This window comes from Falco rusticolus, chromosome 2, assembly GCF_015220075.1.
Source record: "Falco rusticolus isolate bFalRus1 chromosome 2, bFalRus1.pri, whole genome shotgun sequence".
NCBI classification, from domain to species: Eukaryota; Metazoa; Chordata; class Aves; order Falconiformes; family Falconidae; genus Falco; species Falco rusticolus.
In genome coordinates, this window is record NC_051188.1 from 20,044,344 (window position 1) to 20,062,964 (window position 18,621).

At 39.4% G+C, this 18,621-nt stretch overlaps 1 protein-coding gene across 8 annotated transcripts in view; it reads right to left on the reverse strand.

Annotated features, from left to right (window-relative positions):
- The window catches only part of ZDHHC20 (zinc finger DHHC-type palmitoyltransferase 20), a 48,580-nt gene that overhangs the window by 28,224 nt on the left and 1,735 nt on the right, over window positions 1-18,621 (reverse strand). For all 8 annotated transcript variants that reach the window (XM_037376198.1, XM_037376201.1, XM_037376200.1 and 5 more), the window contains exon 2: window positions 2,276-2,302. In XM_037376198.1, coding sequence (XP_037232095.1) covers window positions 2,276-2,302 — 27 coding nt within the window. The remainder of the gene's footprint in view (window positions 1-2,275; window positions 2,303-18,621) is intronic.

The window sequence follows — 18,621 nt, forward strand, 5'->3', positions numbered from 1 at the left end:
TTTGGCAGTCCATCTATGCATTGTTTTGGATAGCAGTATCTCCTCTGCAGACTACTCCCTGAAGCATCTTGCACCAGTTTCCAGTAGAAATATAAACCAGCTTCATTCCTATTACGCTCATTTTCTTGTAATTACAAGCTAGATGGAAAATACGTCAAAAGCCTCAACCCCAATATTTGCCAGTTTAGACAGACTCAAGAGTCATGAGGAAGTCTCGGCTCAGCTAAGGGAATCCAGGATTCTTGGTGCCATGCTGCGACCAAGTGAGGTCACTTCTCTTTAAAGGCACTGATGCATATTACACCATAATTTATGCCCTCAGGAGGACAATATCTTACAACATGCTCTTAGAATCTTCCTAAAATATGTTAAGATCTCCTAAAAATCACCCTTAACATCCTTTTCTGAACCATTCTTAATACTACTTCGAAGGCAGAGTCAGATTACAGAAGTAATAATATGTAACAGAAGTATATTATACCGTTAAGAGAGATTCAGACTGACTTTATTCCCCTATCCTAATGGATATAAATCTAGTCAAGAATATGAAATTACAAAGAAACAATTAGCCTTAATGGGGTGAAGAAATCACCACTAATTTAATCAAAACCTGTAATTAAGTACTGAAGTAAAAGGATTTGAACACAGTACACTGAAATATGGAACAAAATATACGTGCTAAGATGCACACTATCGATTTACATCGCAATATTACTGGTACTTTGGCCTTTTGACTCTTCTGATGTGATTTCCTGACTATTCTGAGTTAGCTTATAAGAACTTTATAAAATTTATGATAACTTTCATTTCAAATAAAAAAATACTTATCATTTTAAGATCAACCTCCTTGGTAAAGAAATTAATGTATACAGGGTGAGTATGATATGCTTTAGAATTGAAGGTGCAAGAAGCGTGCAGGTGACAGCTATTAAAAGCCTAACAGTCAGGTTCCAATGATACTGTCAGTCTCATTAATTAATCAAACATTTTTCTTCTCTGGTAGATCTAAGAGCACCTGCTTCAGTCAGACAGGCACCACATTTGTATTAAAGCCAGAGATCTGACTATACAACATTATTACTCTGCCAGGCTTTAACCGAGACATGGATCTTGCCTTTCTGGAAGAAACTAGGAAGTAAAACTTACTCATATACAGATCAACAGTAAAGCATGGCAGCAATCTGCAGAATTCTGTAAAGTCTAGGTGAAGCCTAGCTGTGCAATGTAAAAACGCAGGGTAAGACACAGATCCCATCTTGAACAGCTTACAGTTTATTTTGCAGATCTTCTCACTCTTTCACCTCTTCAGTAGAAGATGAAAGAGGACAGATTCTACTAAGGTTTCTTCCTTTCAGTGTTCTCCTGGATGCTCCCCACCAGGAAGAAAATTGCTAGATTAGCTTCAAATTCTACACTCTTTTGCAAAAGTATTTAAGAGATGAGAGCCAGGGGGTCTCACACTGTGAAGACAGTCCTCTGGATAGTCAAAATACAAATCTATGCTTAAATGTACCACTCATGCCCCACCCCCACCCCCAAGCTGAAATGAACTCCCAAACAAACATCCCATCAATAATTTGTATTTCTACAGGAATAAAAAAGTTTTATAAAAATCCCATATTTTGAACTTCCGGAATCAAATCATCCTTTAGCCTTTAAAATAAGTGGCAAAGCAAGAATGCTGGAAATTTTTTGGTCAGTTTCTCTCTGTTAGTACTACCTACTGAGGCATATACTTTCCAAAGCCAATATGAAGACTTCAGTTTGTCAAAACAAGGCCTTAACCACTTGAGCTGGAAATTTAAAATTGTAATGTGCAGCCACCTTTGAAATGGTTTTATTTTGCAGAGCTCTAACCAGCCCTAAAGAATGGGGTTCTGAAGGAATTTGGTAAGCTGTTTGGAAAATAGCAAGCAGTAGAACAATTCTCCCTCTTCAGAAGTCTTTCAGGTCTCAAGGTGTGTTCAGGAATAAACAGCAAATGGACTTGTGAGCAGTTCCTTCTCCCTTCTTTCCTGTTCTTAGAAGGTACCCATTTAAAAATACTTGCAAACCTAAATCATAGTTGCATTACTTGCAGGTCTTGTCATCATCCCAAGCTTGTGATACCAGAAGCTAAACAGACTCAACCTCACAATATTTACTTTGTTTCTTAGCACTAATCTGCTCACCACACAGAACTTACACATAGAGGAGTATATTCACATTCTATGTCCCTTAAGACTCGCATGCAACAAAACTATTCATATCTTCAAAATAATTTTTAAAAAATTACCTTTTTCTGCAGTTGAAGAAATAGTAACTGGAAGAGAAAAAAAGATACATGGTAAGTAAATTTGTAATGAATCAAGTGTCTGGCTAGAAGTGAGATATATGAGATAGCTGCTTGTTCCAAAGCATACTACAGGTGTTAGTAGAGGCTCCCTATCCTACTCTGGGGTAAAACAGGAGTTAGCATTCCTCCTGCCAACCCCTGAGGCCTGGTGAGTCAGTGGAAGAGCTGAAGTGATCCAGTTCCCTGCACTAACCAAATGAGCATGTTCCTTTGCATAGACATTAATGAGATCATAATTTAGGTATGTTCCCCTTCAGATATGCACCCAGCAAAGTTTTCTGTCAAAAACTAGGCCAACAGGTGTACCTTTGGAAAGCAGAAAAATGAAATAAAAGAAGTTCTTACAGAAGTTTCCGTGCAACTATGTTACATGTAACCTACTTTCCTCTTATTTTTTCCCACCACTTCTCTTTTCCTGCCAACATGCTATTTTTGACTTTTTTCCCCTGACCTGAATTCTTCAGGCATAGTTAAAACCTCCCCACTTCCTCAACTTGTTTTACCCCAACAGCAGATTCTGTTGTTCAAATCTACTTTGTATACTGCCTGACTAGTAGTACATCCTCTTGCCATCAGGCTTTTCCAAAACCTTCACACTTCATTCATCAGTCCAGGTAAGATGCTGAACTGAGAGCTGCTGTACTTATTGGGTTGCTTTGTTAGATAGCACTCCCCTTGCTGGATCTCTTCCTTCAACTGAATTCCTGAAGTTCAATGAAGAAAGGATCTTTTCCCCAACAAGTTCTTTTTCTCTTCATGTTATACAGGAAATTTAAGCTTCTGGTTATTTAGCATGAGCAAGTGGTTAACAGCACACACTCTGCCTACTGCAGTTTACCTCACTCCATGTTGTCTGCTCTCTCAGCTCTGACATTTCTAGTTACTAGTCCATATACCAGTTCAAAAGAGCTTTTTCCTGATCCACACTAGTCTTAATTCTGCAGGGCTTCAGAATGCACTGCAGACTTCCTTCTGAAGGGTTAACTTTGGTCACAGAGGTGCATGTGTCTCACTTAACTGCAGATACCTATAGTAAAAAGGTCTGCAACTGTATTACACAACCCTACTCCTTTTTATAGTCAATAAGAAACATAATGAGGTGGTAACATATAGATGACCCCTTCTTGTTTCAGATATGTGGTTTTGGTTGCTGGTTTGGGTGGTTTTGTGTGTGTGTCCCAGTATGGAAGCCTCTACAAAGTTCATGGAAAAGGTTCCAGTTCCTTCCATCTAAAGGAGGAAGAAATCACCATTTAGAATAGAACAAGGTTCACTTCAAAGTAAAGGAGGTCAATCCTAAAGAACAGCTTAATTTCACATTAGTTATGCATACTTCCACATCCTCCTCCCATGTTTCTGTCTGAGACAGGGACACAATCCACACATAAAAACAGACCTGAAGCACATGATTACCTGAAAAGTATGCATGTAAATATAAGAACAGGTTCAGCTGTGCCATGACACAGTCTCAGTACTACTCCACTGCATGCTACAGAAGCGGCACTATTTTTTAAAGCAAATCCTGTGCGTGTTTTTGCTTGAAACTTTTACTAATGTGTTATTTCTCCAGTTAAAACGTTTTCAACAACACAAGACGACAAAATCATTAAAAAGCTGAAAATTAAAACAAGCTTGCTGAGTAGAGTTGTTTGCTCAACTTTGGGAAAAAATACTAAAAAAGTACTTTAGATTAAGCTTTGTCTTTGGCTCCTCATGTATCTTAAGTAAACACCTTTGCACACAGCTGGATAAACACATATTTCCTGAGACAAAAAGTATAAAAAAGTTCTTAATTATCCTCTAATGGAGGGAGAACAATGTTATCTATAAAACTACAGGATTTTTTTTGTAACTATTCTGGTTAAATCAATCCATAATCTGTAGCTTCATTTCTGCTCTCAGCACAAAACAAAATTGTGAGCCAAATTTGATGCTTGAAGACTCAAAATAATGAACAGTCTTTAGATGAGAAAAAAAAACAACCACAAACTAAAGATTTTATCACCTGTGAGACTTCATTGAAAAGATCCCTAAATAAACTTAATAAAAATTAATTAACACTTCTTAGCACCAGGAAGATAATTTTCTCTTTCATATCTAGGTCTCTTAGGTCAGAATGCAGTTATTGGACTGTGCAGAACAATTTTAGTTTGGCAAACTCTTGCAGTTTGAGGTAAAAGCCAACACTGAAAGACTTGTGATTTTCATCCTGTCTTATCATCCTCAAATTAAATAAAGATAAAAGATGGCCAGTTCTCTTCTGCCTCAGACGTTCATGCAAGTTAACTGTTTCTATCCATTGCACTGTTGTTATTCCCATTGTCAGACAGGTTAAATGAATAGCAGACCTACTACTTGTCCAAATTCACTCAGCAAACAGCAAATCAACAGTTTTACTGGATCTTTATACTACAAAGTAAAGCCTTCCAAATAAGCTAATATTAGTATTTGCTAGTCTGGCAATGTAACAAGCAGCTTTGTACCATCAAAAAATCAATTCTAGCTTTTGAACTCTGGTTCAGGAAAAAACCCTACAGAACAAGACATTACCATTGTGGCCCACCATCCCTGGCCTGTAGTTTGAGTTACAAGCTTGGCTCACGATTGCTTTTCTCTTCTACTGCTTCTAACTACTCAGACACTGCCATCAGCTTCTGCTAAATCAGTTCTATTTCCACTTCAAACATTTCTCAAACACTGTTTCTTGTTTGGGGTGTGGTATGGGGGGAAAAAAAAAGCAGTGCTGCCTTTTCACTAATTGGTATTTTCCAAACAAATAAGCAGTGCCTATGATTTATACGATGACCTCTCAATGCAACAGCACTATACACTAGATTATATGTATCAGCACAAGGTAGTGCCTTCAGCACTGTGGTCAAGACAAACATGTTCATATTCCAGAAACGTGAGCATTGTAAAACAGCTGTTCTTTGGAGGATTTTAAAATATATCCCCGTGTCAGTCTATTGCTCAGCTACCAAAGGAAAATTAAGAGCAAAAAGATTCTTAAGATCAGCTTCTTAATATTAAGTTTCTGGTTTCTTGAGAAGACTTACGAAGTTCTAGCAAAATATTGCTAGGGAAGGATAAAAAAATGACTAGACAGTGAAAGCTGCAGTTCCCTTCATTGCAAAGGGCTCAGCAGCAGCATTCGCATGCTCACACACACGCTGAGATTCCACTTTGGCCTCATAATTTCAAAGCATTCAACATCTCGGCATTACAGCACCAAGCAAGTCAAAGTGAACAAGCCCTATCTGACCGCAGTGCAGAGCTTTACTCTTAGCCACCTCAGGATTTCCAAAATCAGCTCCACTAGGGAAGGAGCTCAGCAAAGCCTGCCTGTGAAGAGCCCACACTGAACTTCATGCTGCTGCAGCTTGTCCAGGGACATACAGGTCCAATACACTCCAGTAGCTGGTCCTGCACCACTGAGAAGCTTACACGATAAACCTCCTAACTCTTTGGGGTCACTGCAGTATGAAGCACACCAAGTATGTGGTTTCAGTTTCTATAGAACACTATCTTCAAAATACATGATACAGCTTTTTGTTAGGCTGGATTCAAATATACTTTTTAACTTGGTCCATTTAGAGGACAAGCAGAAATTCCAGATTCAACTTTGTAACAGAGGAAAAAGTTGTCATAGTTTTGATTTAGACATCTATTATCACCCCTGGCAAAGACACTTTCTCCTTCTTCACGACCCCAGTTGTTTGTTACTCCTCTTTCTAGATACTCTTTGTCAGATTGTGGTCTGTTATCTTTCATCTCACCTATGTCACAAGAATGAAAGAGGCGGAAGCCTATAGCTTATCACAGGAAACAATCCTGCAGACACAGGGACATCATTATCTGTGTAACAAATGAGGCTGGGGGGGAAATGTCATTTGTTGGAAGCATTCCTCTTGGAGTGAAAACTGACCAAGGTGAAATTATCAGAAAGCTTTGGAGAACTTTTTAAGCTGCTTCAAGAAAACCTCCCAGAATGTCTTGGAAGAACAAGTATGTTTAGGGAGCTGGTTTGCTTTCAGTTTCAGGCTTATTTTCAAGATTGCTATGAAGTGTTCAAGCACCTTCCAAATCACTGCATAATAGGAAAAAAACCCAAATCTCTCTATTCTGAAGCAAAGGTGCAATGATCTGCCAAGACCTTGCCAGAGGCATGCTAAAGATGACGCATTTGCCTTCAACCTTGGAAGAAAATCCAACCGCTCTACAAAACCCACACACAACATCTCCCTACTCCCCTAAAAGGAATATTCCAATCAAAGCCAGATATGGTCCTTGTAGAACAAGAAATTCAACTGCAACTAATGTAGAAGTATAGAAAAGGAAAAGAACTGATCTTGTTACTGATGTGCTATGTTTATGTTCCCTCCCACGATGGCTCCTAGGCAGGAGTCATACTTGGGGTATTAGAGCCTTTCCACAAATCTCAAGATTAACTTTCACATTTTGGCTGACATTCCTTATGGGTGGGAAGAAAGAGTGATAAATGTGCAATTGCATCCCTTCACCAGATGTACAGCCTCAACTTTTCTCATTTTTAAGGAAAAGGGGTAATATATATATACACACATATACATGTATACATTTCCAGAAGTTATCAGCACTGAAACTCAACAGAAACTTCCCATGGGCACTACCCGATCTGCAAAGGCAGGCACCACTGACATTATCCTAAGTTTTTAATTTTTTTCAGAGAATGGCATTTAATTGAAAGCATAACTTAGATTTATGGTAACATAATTCCCATTTGCAAATGCAGACCTTAATCACTCACAAGAAGATGGCAGAAACATTCCTTACCGACAGAAGTGGGACAGACAACAAGTCAATTTCCTTGAGCAAATACTCATTTGACTTCTGTTAGAGGGTAGTACTGGAGCATGAAGACCTTATTCACCTCTCCAGTGATCTCTAAAAGCTGTAATTCTGTGACCTTTCCACAATGAGCTATTTCTTATTTCCTGACTGGCAGGCACCCACTAGGTGCTTTCCTCCCTAAGCAGCAGGGAGTTGTTTTTAGACAAATGACTCAAGACAACTGACGTGACAGCATCATATAGGCAAAAGCCAACGCAGGAAGATGCTGCCAGGTCCCTGCTGAAAGGCTATGGGGGCCCAGAAATTGCACACATGACTTGCCACTAGCTGGAATGAATGTCCTCTGCATAGATTTGAGCCATATGAACCTAGAATTGTTTTATCTTCATATCACACTAGACTGATTGATTGTGGTTTTTTCACTCCAAATCTCCAGGAACACGATACAGGTTTCCCCCCGCAATGCACTGCTAGATAATTCAGAAAGCAATGTTTTATTTGGTGGTTCCCCAGGCCTTCATGCTGCACTGGCATGAAGAAGCATGCATTGCCACACTGTGTGCCCCAGTGGTAGCACTGTCTGGGGCTGGTCTGCAGCATGTGTGCACCATTGCCCAGGTCTAACACAATGCTTGTCTCAGAGGCATGACCCATGGTGGACAACTCTTGCTGCAGAGGTGTTACAAAGCTACACCTCTTAGCCATCTACTCACTCCCCTACATAGCAAAAGCAAGCACTTGCCTTCCCAGACACTTCAGGTCGGGGGTGAGCTAGCGATGAAGGCAAGTTTGAGAGACCACAAAGAGCAGGGAATTGCAGTGATGAAGGGTGAATGGCAGTGAAAGGCCTCTTGCTGTCTTGGGTTATGCACAGTCATGAGAAGGAAAAGAAACCGTGCCAGGGCTACTGATGCCTCAAAGCAGTGCCGCTATTTCCATGAGCACATAACACAGCCCAAACTTCACACATGCTGTGTGCAGCAACATCACTCGAGTGAGCTACTTTGTGACTTCAAGTGATCACAAAAGGGTGCCTTCAAAAGCACTGCAGGGTGTGTGTGGAGAGGGAGAAATCTAGGGTGGGAGGAGAAAGGAGGAAGAAAATGCAGCCAAGGAAGAGATACCTTGCTGCAAGACAGATGCTCTGTTGTTTATGGCCACAGATTTTCTATGTTCATGATTGCCATGCCCATTGCTACAGGATTCAAAGCAGCATTATCACAGGTAAAATTAATTAGTGTTTCAAGTTACACTGCAGATCTTTTTTTGTTACTTGTTACTAGCTATCATTACGATTTTTGTATGTTTAAAACAATATCAACACAACTCTTTCATGTAACAAGTAATTTAGAGCAGCCAGAGGCTTGCTGCCCAGAAAACATTCTCTTATCACAATAATAAAAGAGCTTTTTATTTAGCCAAAGTCTTTTCAGCCTCAGTGCAGGGTACATGCATAATTACAAACAGGACGACAGCAGAAATTAGCATAATCAATGCAAGATACTCTTTGGGTACTGTGTAACATTTAGGAATGAATTAAGCTATGACAACTGAAGAGATTTCTGCTATATATTCTGGGAACAGTAAATTCTGTGCTACCACTGCCACAGTTCAAAAACACAGCTATGAAGGCAGCTGACTTCTGGAACCCACAAAATCCTACAGATGGCTCCTTACCTCTGCATTTACAAAATATTCTTGAAAATTACACCAAAGGTCTCCTAACGGTCTTCTCACTGAGGGTGCCTATGTGTTTTAAATTATTTCAAAACCAAGAGTTACACTTGGTTAGCGTGCAGAAGGTTGCTAGGTCTTAACCTCACAGTCCCACACTTGTGTCCACACTAACAACCACAAAATCTACTCATTCTATTTGCATTTTGATGGATTTTAAACCTTAGCATTACTTCTACAGGCTCCCCTCAGCTGCTTACTTGAATTATTGGATTTTTTCATTCAGGTCTTTCCCCAAAATTCTACTTTATCACAACAATAACAGCTTTATCGCTCAGCAATTTGGAAGTGCTGCACATAAATTGTTTCCAATATTGCCTTTAAGCTATCTGACACAGCCAAAAGAAAGCCTGGTTTCTTTTTGAAAGACAAAGAGAGCTCTTACTTGCACGAGTCAGTGAGCTGTGCTCCATCTGGCACACTGGGGTACAGGAAAAAAACAGAATCAGCAGAAAGGCATGGAAACTCGGAAGCATCTGAGTGGAGCTAGCTTATGTCCACACCACTAATTAATTACATTTAAATTTGAAGGAGGGGTATTTAAGCTCAGGCTGTCCAGATCAAGCTCATAGTAACACTACACTCAAGTATCTGGATACATGAAAGGGCTTTTTGTGTTAGGAGTAGCTCCAGTGGTTCTGTAGTTGACACTACTAGGACACTTTCAAGAAATAGGAGAGATAAACAGCATAATCAGCTGGTGTTTACAAGAGTGCCAGTATCATATGTTGTATGGAGTGGTCTTATACACCCTGCACAAGATTACGTGTTCTGCAGGTAATACTACATATATATAAACCATCAATATATTTAAAGTAAAAAACCAAAATAAACAAAAAACCCCACCCAACCAAAAAACAACATACAATTCGTCCTCATAACAGAATTTTTCAGGTAATAAGGGAGTTACCATTTATTTCCTAAAAAAGAACACTCTAATTCACGGTTGTGACTGCCAGTCAATACCTGTCTTGAACATTAAGGTCACTCAAAGCTGAGTGTCTTATGGTTCAGGACGCTACTAGTAAATCCAGTTATTTCTACTCTAGACAGATTAAAATAGAGCAACAGTCTTTACTTAGCTATTCCATACATCTGTGAGGTATGATTGCAGGAGAGCAGAGGTGTTAGTTCATGGGCGACAAATGACACAGCTGCTGTGACCTGCAAACATGAACCATTGCCCAGTGGTGAGAACTGTCAGCAGACAGTAGGGATCCACTTTGTTAATCAGGCCCCCTTCTTTGCATGGGCTTCAGACTCCTCCAAAATCAGCTGTCTCCTTACTTACTTACTGGCCCTGCTTGCAACAAGTGGTTTCCTCAAATATTAGGATAAAACCTCCTTGCAAAACTCCATGGATAATAATCATCTAGTAAATCTCATTACAAAGTTATTAGGCACTCTGTTTTGCCAGAAGGATTTTACTGCTGCCACATTCATCAGCAAATGGGAGAAATCAAACTGCCCAGCAAGCCAACCTCCCCTCATGTGTTAGGTCACTGGATTCCTCAAATGAAGTTTCAGGTTCAATTTGTTTTGTAACGTTGGTCAGGTTTGATTGCTATTTGCCACCTGAGATGAAATACGGAACTACCTATGATGAGAAGAGCTAATTTTCTGCCAGCAACACAACAATGTAGCAGCGAGTAATGTGATTTACATGAACTCCCATTGAGACATTAGTAAGCTGCGCTATTGAACAGAGCTCTTTAAGGAAGTTTTGTTTGAAAAACTTGTCATTTAAAACCATGCCTATTAGTTGTGGGAAAGTTTAATAATGGGCAATTCATGTCTTCACCATACCAAACTTGTAAATATTAAACAATAATAATAATAATAATAAAATATTTCATTAACCTATTTATGGAATAAATAAAGGTTCAAAGACTTCTCATGCTGATTTAGAGAATCTGTCCATATATGTATGGCTCATCAAGTTGGGTGATAAAAATTGCTGCCATCTTTTGATGCTGGAGGCTTTTCTGTTTGTTCTTCTTGCAAAACAAAATGTCATTCATTAAATCTTACTTGGACTGAAAAGTCTTGGGACAAGCCATGACTGTAGCTAAAGCTACTTCTAGTTTTTTTGCAAAAGGAAAAAATAACCAGCAAGTCCTCAGGAATGTAACAAAAAATCCAGGTGCTGCAGAGGGGAAAAAACATAAGGGGAAACAGGACAGAAAGTTTTGGCTGGAGGACAAGATCAGAAGGGCATGTTTTTGTTGCACCAGGTCTCATTTAACTACCAGACCACTTAAGAATGTGAAAAAATGACAGCACAAAGACTGTATGAGCCACTGCAAAGGGATTCTTGGATACTCCAGAAAATCCTTATTAAAACTTAGAAAGTACTCCAGAGTAAACAGAGAGGCAAGCATATGTAAGAGCATAGCCCATCATCCATATAGCTCTCATTCTGTAAATTTTGCTTCCAATAAATAAATAATAGTAAAACCTCACAGTCAGTGTGGGCAGTAGAGAGAAACAGGATATTTACAAGTTTGAGAATGTCAATAGAAAAAAGCCACACAAAAGAGAGAAAATTACTAAACCTAGTGCTCAATGGTCTTTAAGCTTCCCTTTGCCTAAATTCATAATTTGTATAAATTATGAATTATTTAAAAAAGTTCAAGTCTACACTCTGCACCAGTTGCTGCTTTAGCTTTCTCTCAGCAGGTATCTACCTGCAACACAGCAAGTAATATCTCTGTATGCAATTACCAGCCTGAAATCATTATTTTTTAAATACGCAATTATTTAAAAAAACCACATGAAACTTAGGGAGCAGTAGATTAAGCAGATAAAAATATACACACAGGAAACATCCCCACAAAAATCCTATGCGCAACATTAATCTTTTTCCAGATACTGCAAAAAAACACCTGCATGTTCCATAGGATTTTTCAGAACAGAACAGAAATCAAATTTTCTCTGTTTTGGGCTCCTTTGCAATATTTGGATAAATCTACATGTCACAAACCCACAGACGTGAAAGTCTTCAGGTAGCATCAATCCCAGCATTGTGGAAATCCACTTCACTTCTCTGTTTTTTTAATCCAAACTAGACAAACCAAAAAGCAATGACTACTCGTCAAGAATGGAACAATATCAGGTTCTCTGCATTCACACTATGACAAGGCAGTAGCCATGGCACTTAACATAAAGTTTTAAGTTTACCACATACAACTGCAAACCAGTTTATAAAATAACTGTCTATTTAGGTCTCTTCAAACAAATGATGTCTGTTCCTCTCAGAGTTACTTAAATTTAATCTAAATTTTGTTTCGTTGTCTCTGCAGCAGCAGCTTGCCTAATTCCAGATGAATTAGTCCTTCAATCTCTTAAATTTTTTTTTGCCCCAAAGGTGTGTGTGCGGGTGTCTCTGTGTGTGTGTGAAGGGGGAGGGGGAGGGGAGAAGGGGAGAGGGAGAAGGGGAGAGAGAGAGAGAGAGAACTGCTATCTTCTATCTTAGCCCTACTTAGTGCTTCACAAGACATGCATAAGAATTCCCTGCTCTGGAGATAAACAGACGTCAGGATGCACAACTGAACTACCACCAAAAAACCACAACCCTGCAGAACCCCCTCGCTTGATCTGTCTGTAAATCACATGATTAAAATGGTTCTGTGCTTCATATTTATGACAATGCTGCACCATATATGGCATGAGAGAGACAGCTACAGAAGCTGCAAAGGCAAAGCATGATCTTGTGATCCAGTTCTCTTGACACCCTCCTAAAACAATTTTGATACTCAAAAAGAAACATGAATAAGAAACAGATGAGCCATTTGGTCTTTCAAAAAAAAAAAAAAAAAAAAGGAAAAGCAGAGGCCTGAAGTGCTGCAGAGGAGGAACTTGATATTTAGCACAGATAAGACACTCAAAGGTTACAGAGGAGGCACTCCACTGAGGATTGGGGGGGAGGGAGAAGAAGAGGAGGGGAAGTGTGCTTTTTTCCCTTGACCTAGGACAGCAGGAGTTAAACACATCCCTCAGAAAACAATTCAGTGACAGCAGGAGGAGGTAATACTGGGGAAGTGGCTAAATGAACAAATGTATTTGTTAAGGTTTCATTATCCTTTTTATACCTGATTCACCTTGGTGGAGATTCAGCTCACACAGAAAAGTGGCCTGTAGTTATTTCTCAAACGTTTCTATTAAATTTCATACATACTAATGAGAGAAAAAAAAAAGGATACTCTTGTCCTGTTACAGGAAGAATATGCACCGGGTGGAGAAGAGTTAATGAGAGAGTTGAAAACTCCATAAAAGCTGTTTCAGGAAACTCAGGAGCTTATAGTTTATAACACTTGTAAGGAAAGTACATGTTAAACCAGCATTAACTCCTACCAGTTGAAGGAAACTGTTGGACAAAAAGAGTTGGATAAACACTGATATCTTGAACGGGTGAAAAATGAATGCCATGAACCCTTAGCATTTACAGGCACAATTTTAGACAGCCAGCTACCATTTCTCCTGCTCCATTTTCCATCATAGGCAGACTCAAGTTCCAAAAGTAAAAGCAGGTACAGTGCCATCCAAGTGTTTCACCTGCCACAGGTGTACCAGAACTCAGCTCAGATACCCATCTTTGTAATACCATAAACTCTTTTATTATGGAAAGCATATCTACATTAACTCATGAAAAATATGAGCTGCTAAAGAACAAAGTTTTTATTATTTAGATTTCAAGAATCAGTAGAACCTGAAGTTTGCAGTCTGCAGAGGGTCCACGACCTCAAAGTAATATCTACTGAAAATATACACTTGAAATTCTGGTCCTTTTATCCATAGCATCTGGTAGGAAAACTGGGAGACTAGTAAGTGATGAAGTAACATAAAACCCCCTGATTAAAATTGAAACTGACTTTTTAGTTCACTGTTCTAACTCTACAGGCATACAGAAAGCTCCTACTGTTGTTACTAGAGAAAAAATGGAATAGAAAAATTTGAGAGAAGTTATTTTTCATAATCTTAAATGCTCACACTATCCAAGCCTTTTCAAACCAAACCCAAAAGCTTTATACTCCACATCTAAAGGACGACTGCAGCAATGAGTGATCACAGCTACAAAAAACCCCAAGAAAAAAGAGTAACACCACAGGCAGAGTTCCTGCTTTGGCTCAGAGATTTACTCAGCTCCCTGCTTTCACTAAGCCCCTTCCCTCCCCTACTCCAAAGCCATCCTGCCCATGGACCAGTTTTAGCCAAGTTTGGAAGCTTGGTGAAGGTCCCACACTAAGCATATGCCAGTAAGTTTCACCAAAGCTGCTGGACAGGTAGAAGGGACAAGGCCACACTCTGTTAGGAAATAGCTGCTCCATGCTCATGGACTCATTTTCTGCTTGGCCCCCTGGCAAGCTAAGTAACACCAAACTGGCCATTGCACCACACCTCTTTTTGATCAAATGGTAACTAGGGATCAAGGAGAGATGCCAGCTACTGCCGAGCTGTCAGGAATGGTTTAACAGATACAGGGGAATAGCTGACAATGGAGGGCTGGGGCAGGCACTGCAGATAGGGAGCTGGGAGCGAGAAGAGGGATGGAGTCCTTCTGCTGGCACAAGAGAAGGAAGAGCAGACACAAGGCAACTCCTCAAGAAACCAGGCTGACTAGTTCTGTTACTCTTGGAACAATTTTTTCATTAGAGAACTGCCAAGAGAGCAGATTTCAAGCCATATAAAGGGCAACATGCCCACCTGTCCTTATAAACTAGTATGACCAGTACAGTGCAAAGCACCATGTAAGACAACAGATAATCTTTCTACTCAAGATGGGCATCTAGTTTTCCAATACATTTGTATCCAGTCTGAGCCTCAACAGGAATTCTACTTATTTATCGTAACAGAAAAGGTTCTCGTTTAAGATTATAATATGCCCACTTGAGCTGAGACACTACAACACAAAAGTGCATCCAAAGTGGTTCAGTTTCTTGACTTTGAAATGAGAGGCGCATAAACATAGTTAACTGTTACTAATGATCTAACCTGTTTAATTTGCTGTTCCTTTTCTTGAAAGGTAATGCTCTTCCTATGGGAATGCTTTTTGCATGCTAAGCATGCAAATGTACTTCAGTGCTGATACTTCAGCTTTTTCAGTAGTTTGAAATCAGAAGTCACTGACACACTGCTGTTAATATCACCTTGCCATTGCTTGATAGCTACTGCATTAGCATTTTCAGTAGAGATTTCTTCTGGAGGAGGCAGATGGAATTACCTTCTCTCTGTTTATGCAACAGACTCTTCAAATGGAAGCATTACAACAGATCACCATGTGCTTCTTATACGGACTGTGCTTTGGGGAAATCAGAGCTATCTCCCTACTGACAAGAGCTACTGTAGTCTCCTGGAACAGTAAGGAGTTAAATATGTACCATTAACAAAGTGTTCTAAATTACAAAGTGCTTTGTTTGCCAGGATTTTAGACATATTAGACATTACACTGTAGTAAAAAAAGCTAACCTTTCTGCAAGCAGATGCTATGAAAAGAACACATAACAAGTGACTCTGGTAGCTTTCAAAATCACATTTTTCCATACTTTGCAGAGTTTGAGGCATGAAAACACTCATTCATTTACAAGACTTGCAAATTCATAAAACAAGCCATTCTCCTTAAAACTCTTGGCCCAGGAGAAGAGCCAGGACTGTGCTTTTCAGAACATACAGTACTTGCTTAAAGAAGTAAAACCCTAACCTGAACAAGGTTTTAATTTTTTTTTTAACAAAACCAGCCAATACACCTTAGTTACGATCTGCAGACAACTCAGCCAAAGTCAACTTCTTTCTCTTTTTCTCAGTGCAGACTGCACTACCAAATTCTGCTAGTGTTCTAGCAAAAGGGTTGCCTGTAGAAAACAGGCTGGCTTCACCCACGAACTCCTACTACATATGTCAAAACATTGTCTTCTGACCGTCCTTTAGCCTGTCTGTATTACAGCCCATCACTTACAAAAACATTTGGCATGGGTAATAAGGTACAAGTCAGCCATAAGTAAAAACAAACCACAAGAGAAGAGCTCTACTCTTTCTGAGCTTCTGAGGGATGCAGTAAGCAGAGGGGTGCAGTAAGCAGACACAACCAGTCCAATTCACTAACAGCATAATACAGCCATTGTTTACAAAAGCAATGTTAAAAGCAAAACACGTTTTGATAACAAGAAAACACAATAAATGATTTAAAAATAATGAAAAGCTATTGCACATCACCCTTTATGTATTTCTAGGTGTGCTTTACTGAGAACTGAGCTCTGGGTAAATTATGTGTGAAAAGACGACATAATATAGAAAGAAAGCATTCATTCAAGTTTTTCTACTTCAAAACATTTAAAAAAATCTGAATGAGATGCTGCCTGGAGTCTTTTGCAGTTCCTTCAGTTACATGTGTTCACAGATTTTTTTCCCCACTCTGCTGACATTCCCTCAACTTCTACACGTTTGGTAAGAAATGGCTGTTTTCACCTTTCCAATTAGTTTAATAGCTAATTTACCTGACGGATCACAACTACACAGCAATAGTGGTCTAAATAAGCCCGTGTTCAACAGCATACAACAGCAATGTTTCAGAGAGATATAATGATGCTGGCAGTTTCCATGGGAGGAAGACAATAGACAAGCTCACGAATCTCCTTTCATCTTATTCACACCAGTCCTCCTCAGTGTTCATAGCCAGTATGTAAGTAATATAATTTAGGGTTATATAAGAGACAAAACCAAGTAAATACATACTAGCAGTGAATTACAGAGTAAGACTGAGCCCATTAGACACCAGAAATAAGACAATGAGCAATATATGAGTACCTCAGCAGAGGAGGGTGGGGCAAGCAGTACAGAGAAACAAAACCGAAAGAAAAAGGGTGATGTGATGAAAGAAGCAGCCCCAACTTTACTCTACCACCTTTGACTTTGATTATTAGGAATATTTTATGATACTACACTGAATATATATATATATATGTTTAACCTTTAATACATGAGCAGGGACTACAAGGAGAAAAAAAGCCAACACAGGAACAAACAGTTGGGGAAATGAAGGCTTTCTCTCTTCCTGTTTCCTTATTGATTTCACATCTTCACAGTTAACTAATCTTTAAGAATAACTTTTGAAAAAACCCTAGTATCTGTCGGGCTTCATTTCCTCTTAGTCTCAGTCTTTACTCAGAATTTTCTACTGTCTCTCCTCTTTTCTAAAGCTTCCCTTCCTCCATCAGTCTTTCCTTTACCCAGGCACTCATCAGCTGCACATTGAGCTCTTTGCCAAAGCCACAGAAGTGCAGCAAGCCATAAACCCTGTTTCTGCACCTGCCGTATGTGAACATCTGCAGAGACCAGCATCACCTCATTCATTATCTGTGCGCTAAAGGCACATCCTAGCTCTTCTTCATAGTACATAGTGCGGTGGTTCTCAAACCAAAATAAAACACAAGGAGCACTAGGGTAAAGTAAACATACCTGCCAAGAGAAACAGAAAATCCTGTATTTCACTATAAATGCTCTCTATGCTGGTTTGAACACAACTGCAGATTAAAAGAAAAGCACACAAAGGGAAAAAAAACACCTCCACAAACCTCCAAAAAAACCCCCAAACACAAAATCTCTTTTCTCTCCCTTGATGACACGACCTTTTATCAAAAGTGTAAACAAAATTCAACAGGTTTAAACCAAAAAAAAAGCCCAACAACCCCCAAAAGAAACCCCAACACAAACCAACAAAAAAAACCACCAAAACCCACAACTGAAAAAATTCACAGAAACATAAAAGACTTGGTCACCAAGTATGATTTAGATAGGTAACAACTGTAAAATCCAATGACAGCAAGAAAAATCAGTAAGTAGTTTTCTTATTAAACGACCATGATTTCTTAATAGTCTGTATGTGCAGACATTAAGAATAAAGCTGATTTGGAGCAAATAGTACCAAACGTCTAGAAACCAGATTTGTAGATGTGAAAGTTCTCACACAAACAGGAGCCAATCCCTTCCATAATTTTCACACAAATGAAACCCTAATGAACTCAGAAGGGCTCTTCACAGCTTCTCTACACCTGTGAAGGAGAAATTATTCACCAGCACCTAGCCCTGACCCACTCTGTGATCAAGACACAGAGCTGGAACTTTGGAGGTCAAGGTTCTGTTCCCAATACAGCCAGAGACTGCCTGTGTTGCCCTGGGCAAGCCTCTTAAGCAACCAACAAAACCTCAGAGACTAAGAGAAGAAACGCACAGCCCTATTCTGCCTTTTGTCACACTGGTCAGACTGTAATGGGTATGGAAAAACCTTCATGTTACACCTGTGAAATGTGAGTCTATAACCTCACATGGTTCCTCTCTGGACTACTGTAACAACTACCCATGCCTCAGACCTCCGGTATTAAATATTGTCTAAAATTTGGTTCCAAGTGTTAACAGTTTTAAGCATGATCTTCCCAGAAAACAAGTACTATTTATTCACACAGACAGACAACAAAACCATAGTAATCTGGCAAGTTTGGACACACTGACATATTTGCAACTCTCTTGTCAACATAATTTTACAACTATATTTCTACGGGTTTAAGTCCAAACAACTTTTCACCTGTGGTTTACATTCCACTCCACATATGTAAAGCTAACACAAAAGGCTGTGAAATACCATAGGCATTCAGCAAAGTTATCCAAAAACTAAAGTCCTGCAGAAAAAAAGTGACTCTTTCTAATGTAAGGATGTCTTTACAAGGTTGCCC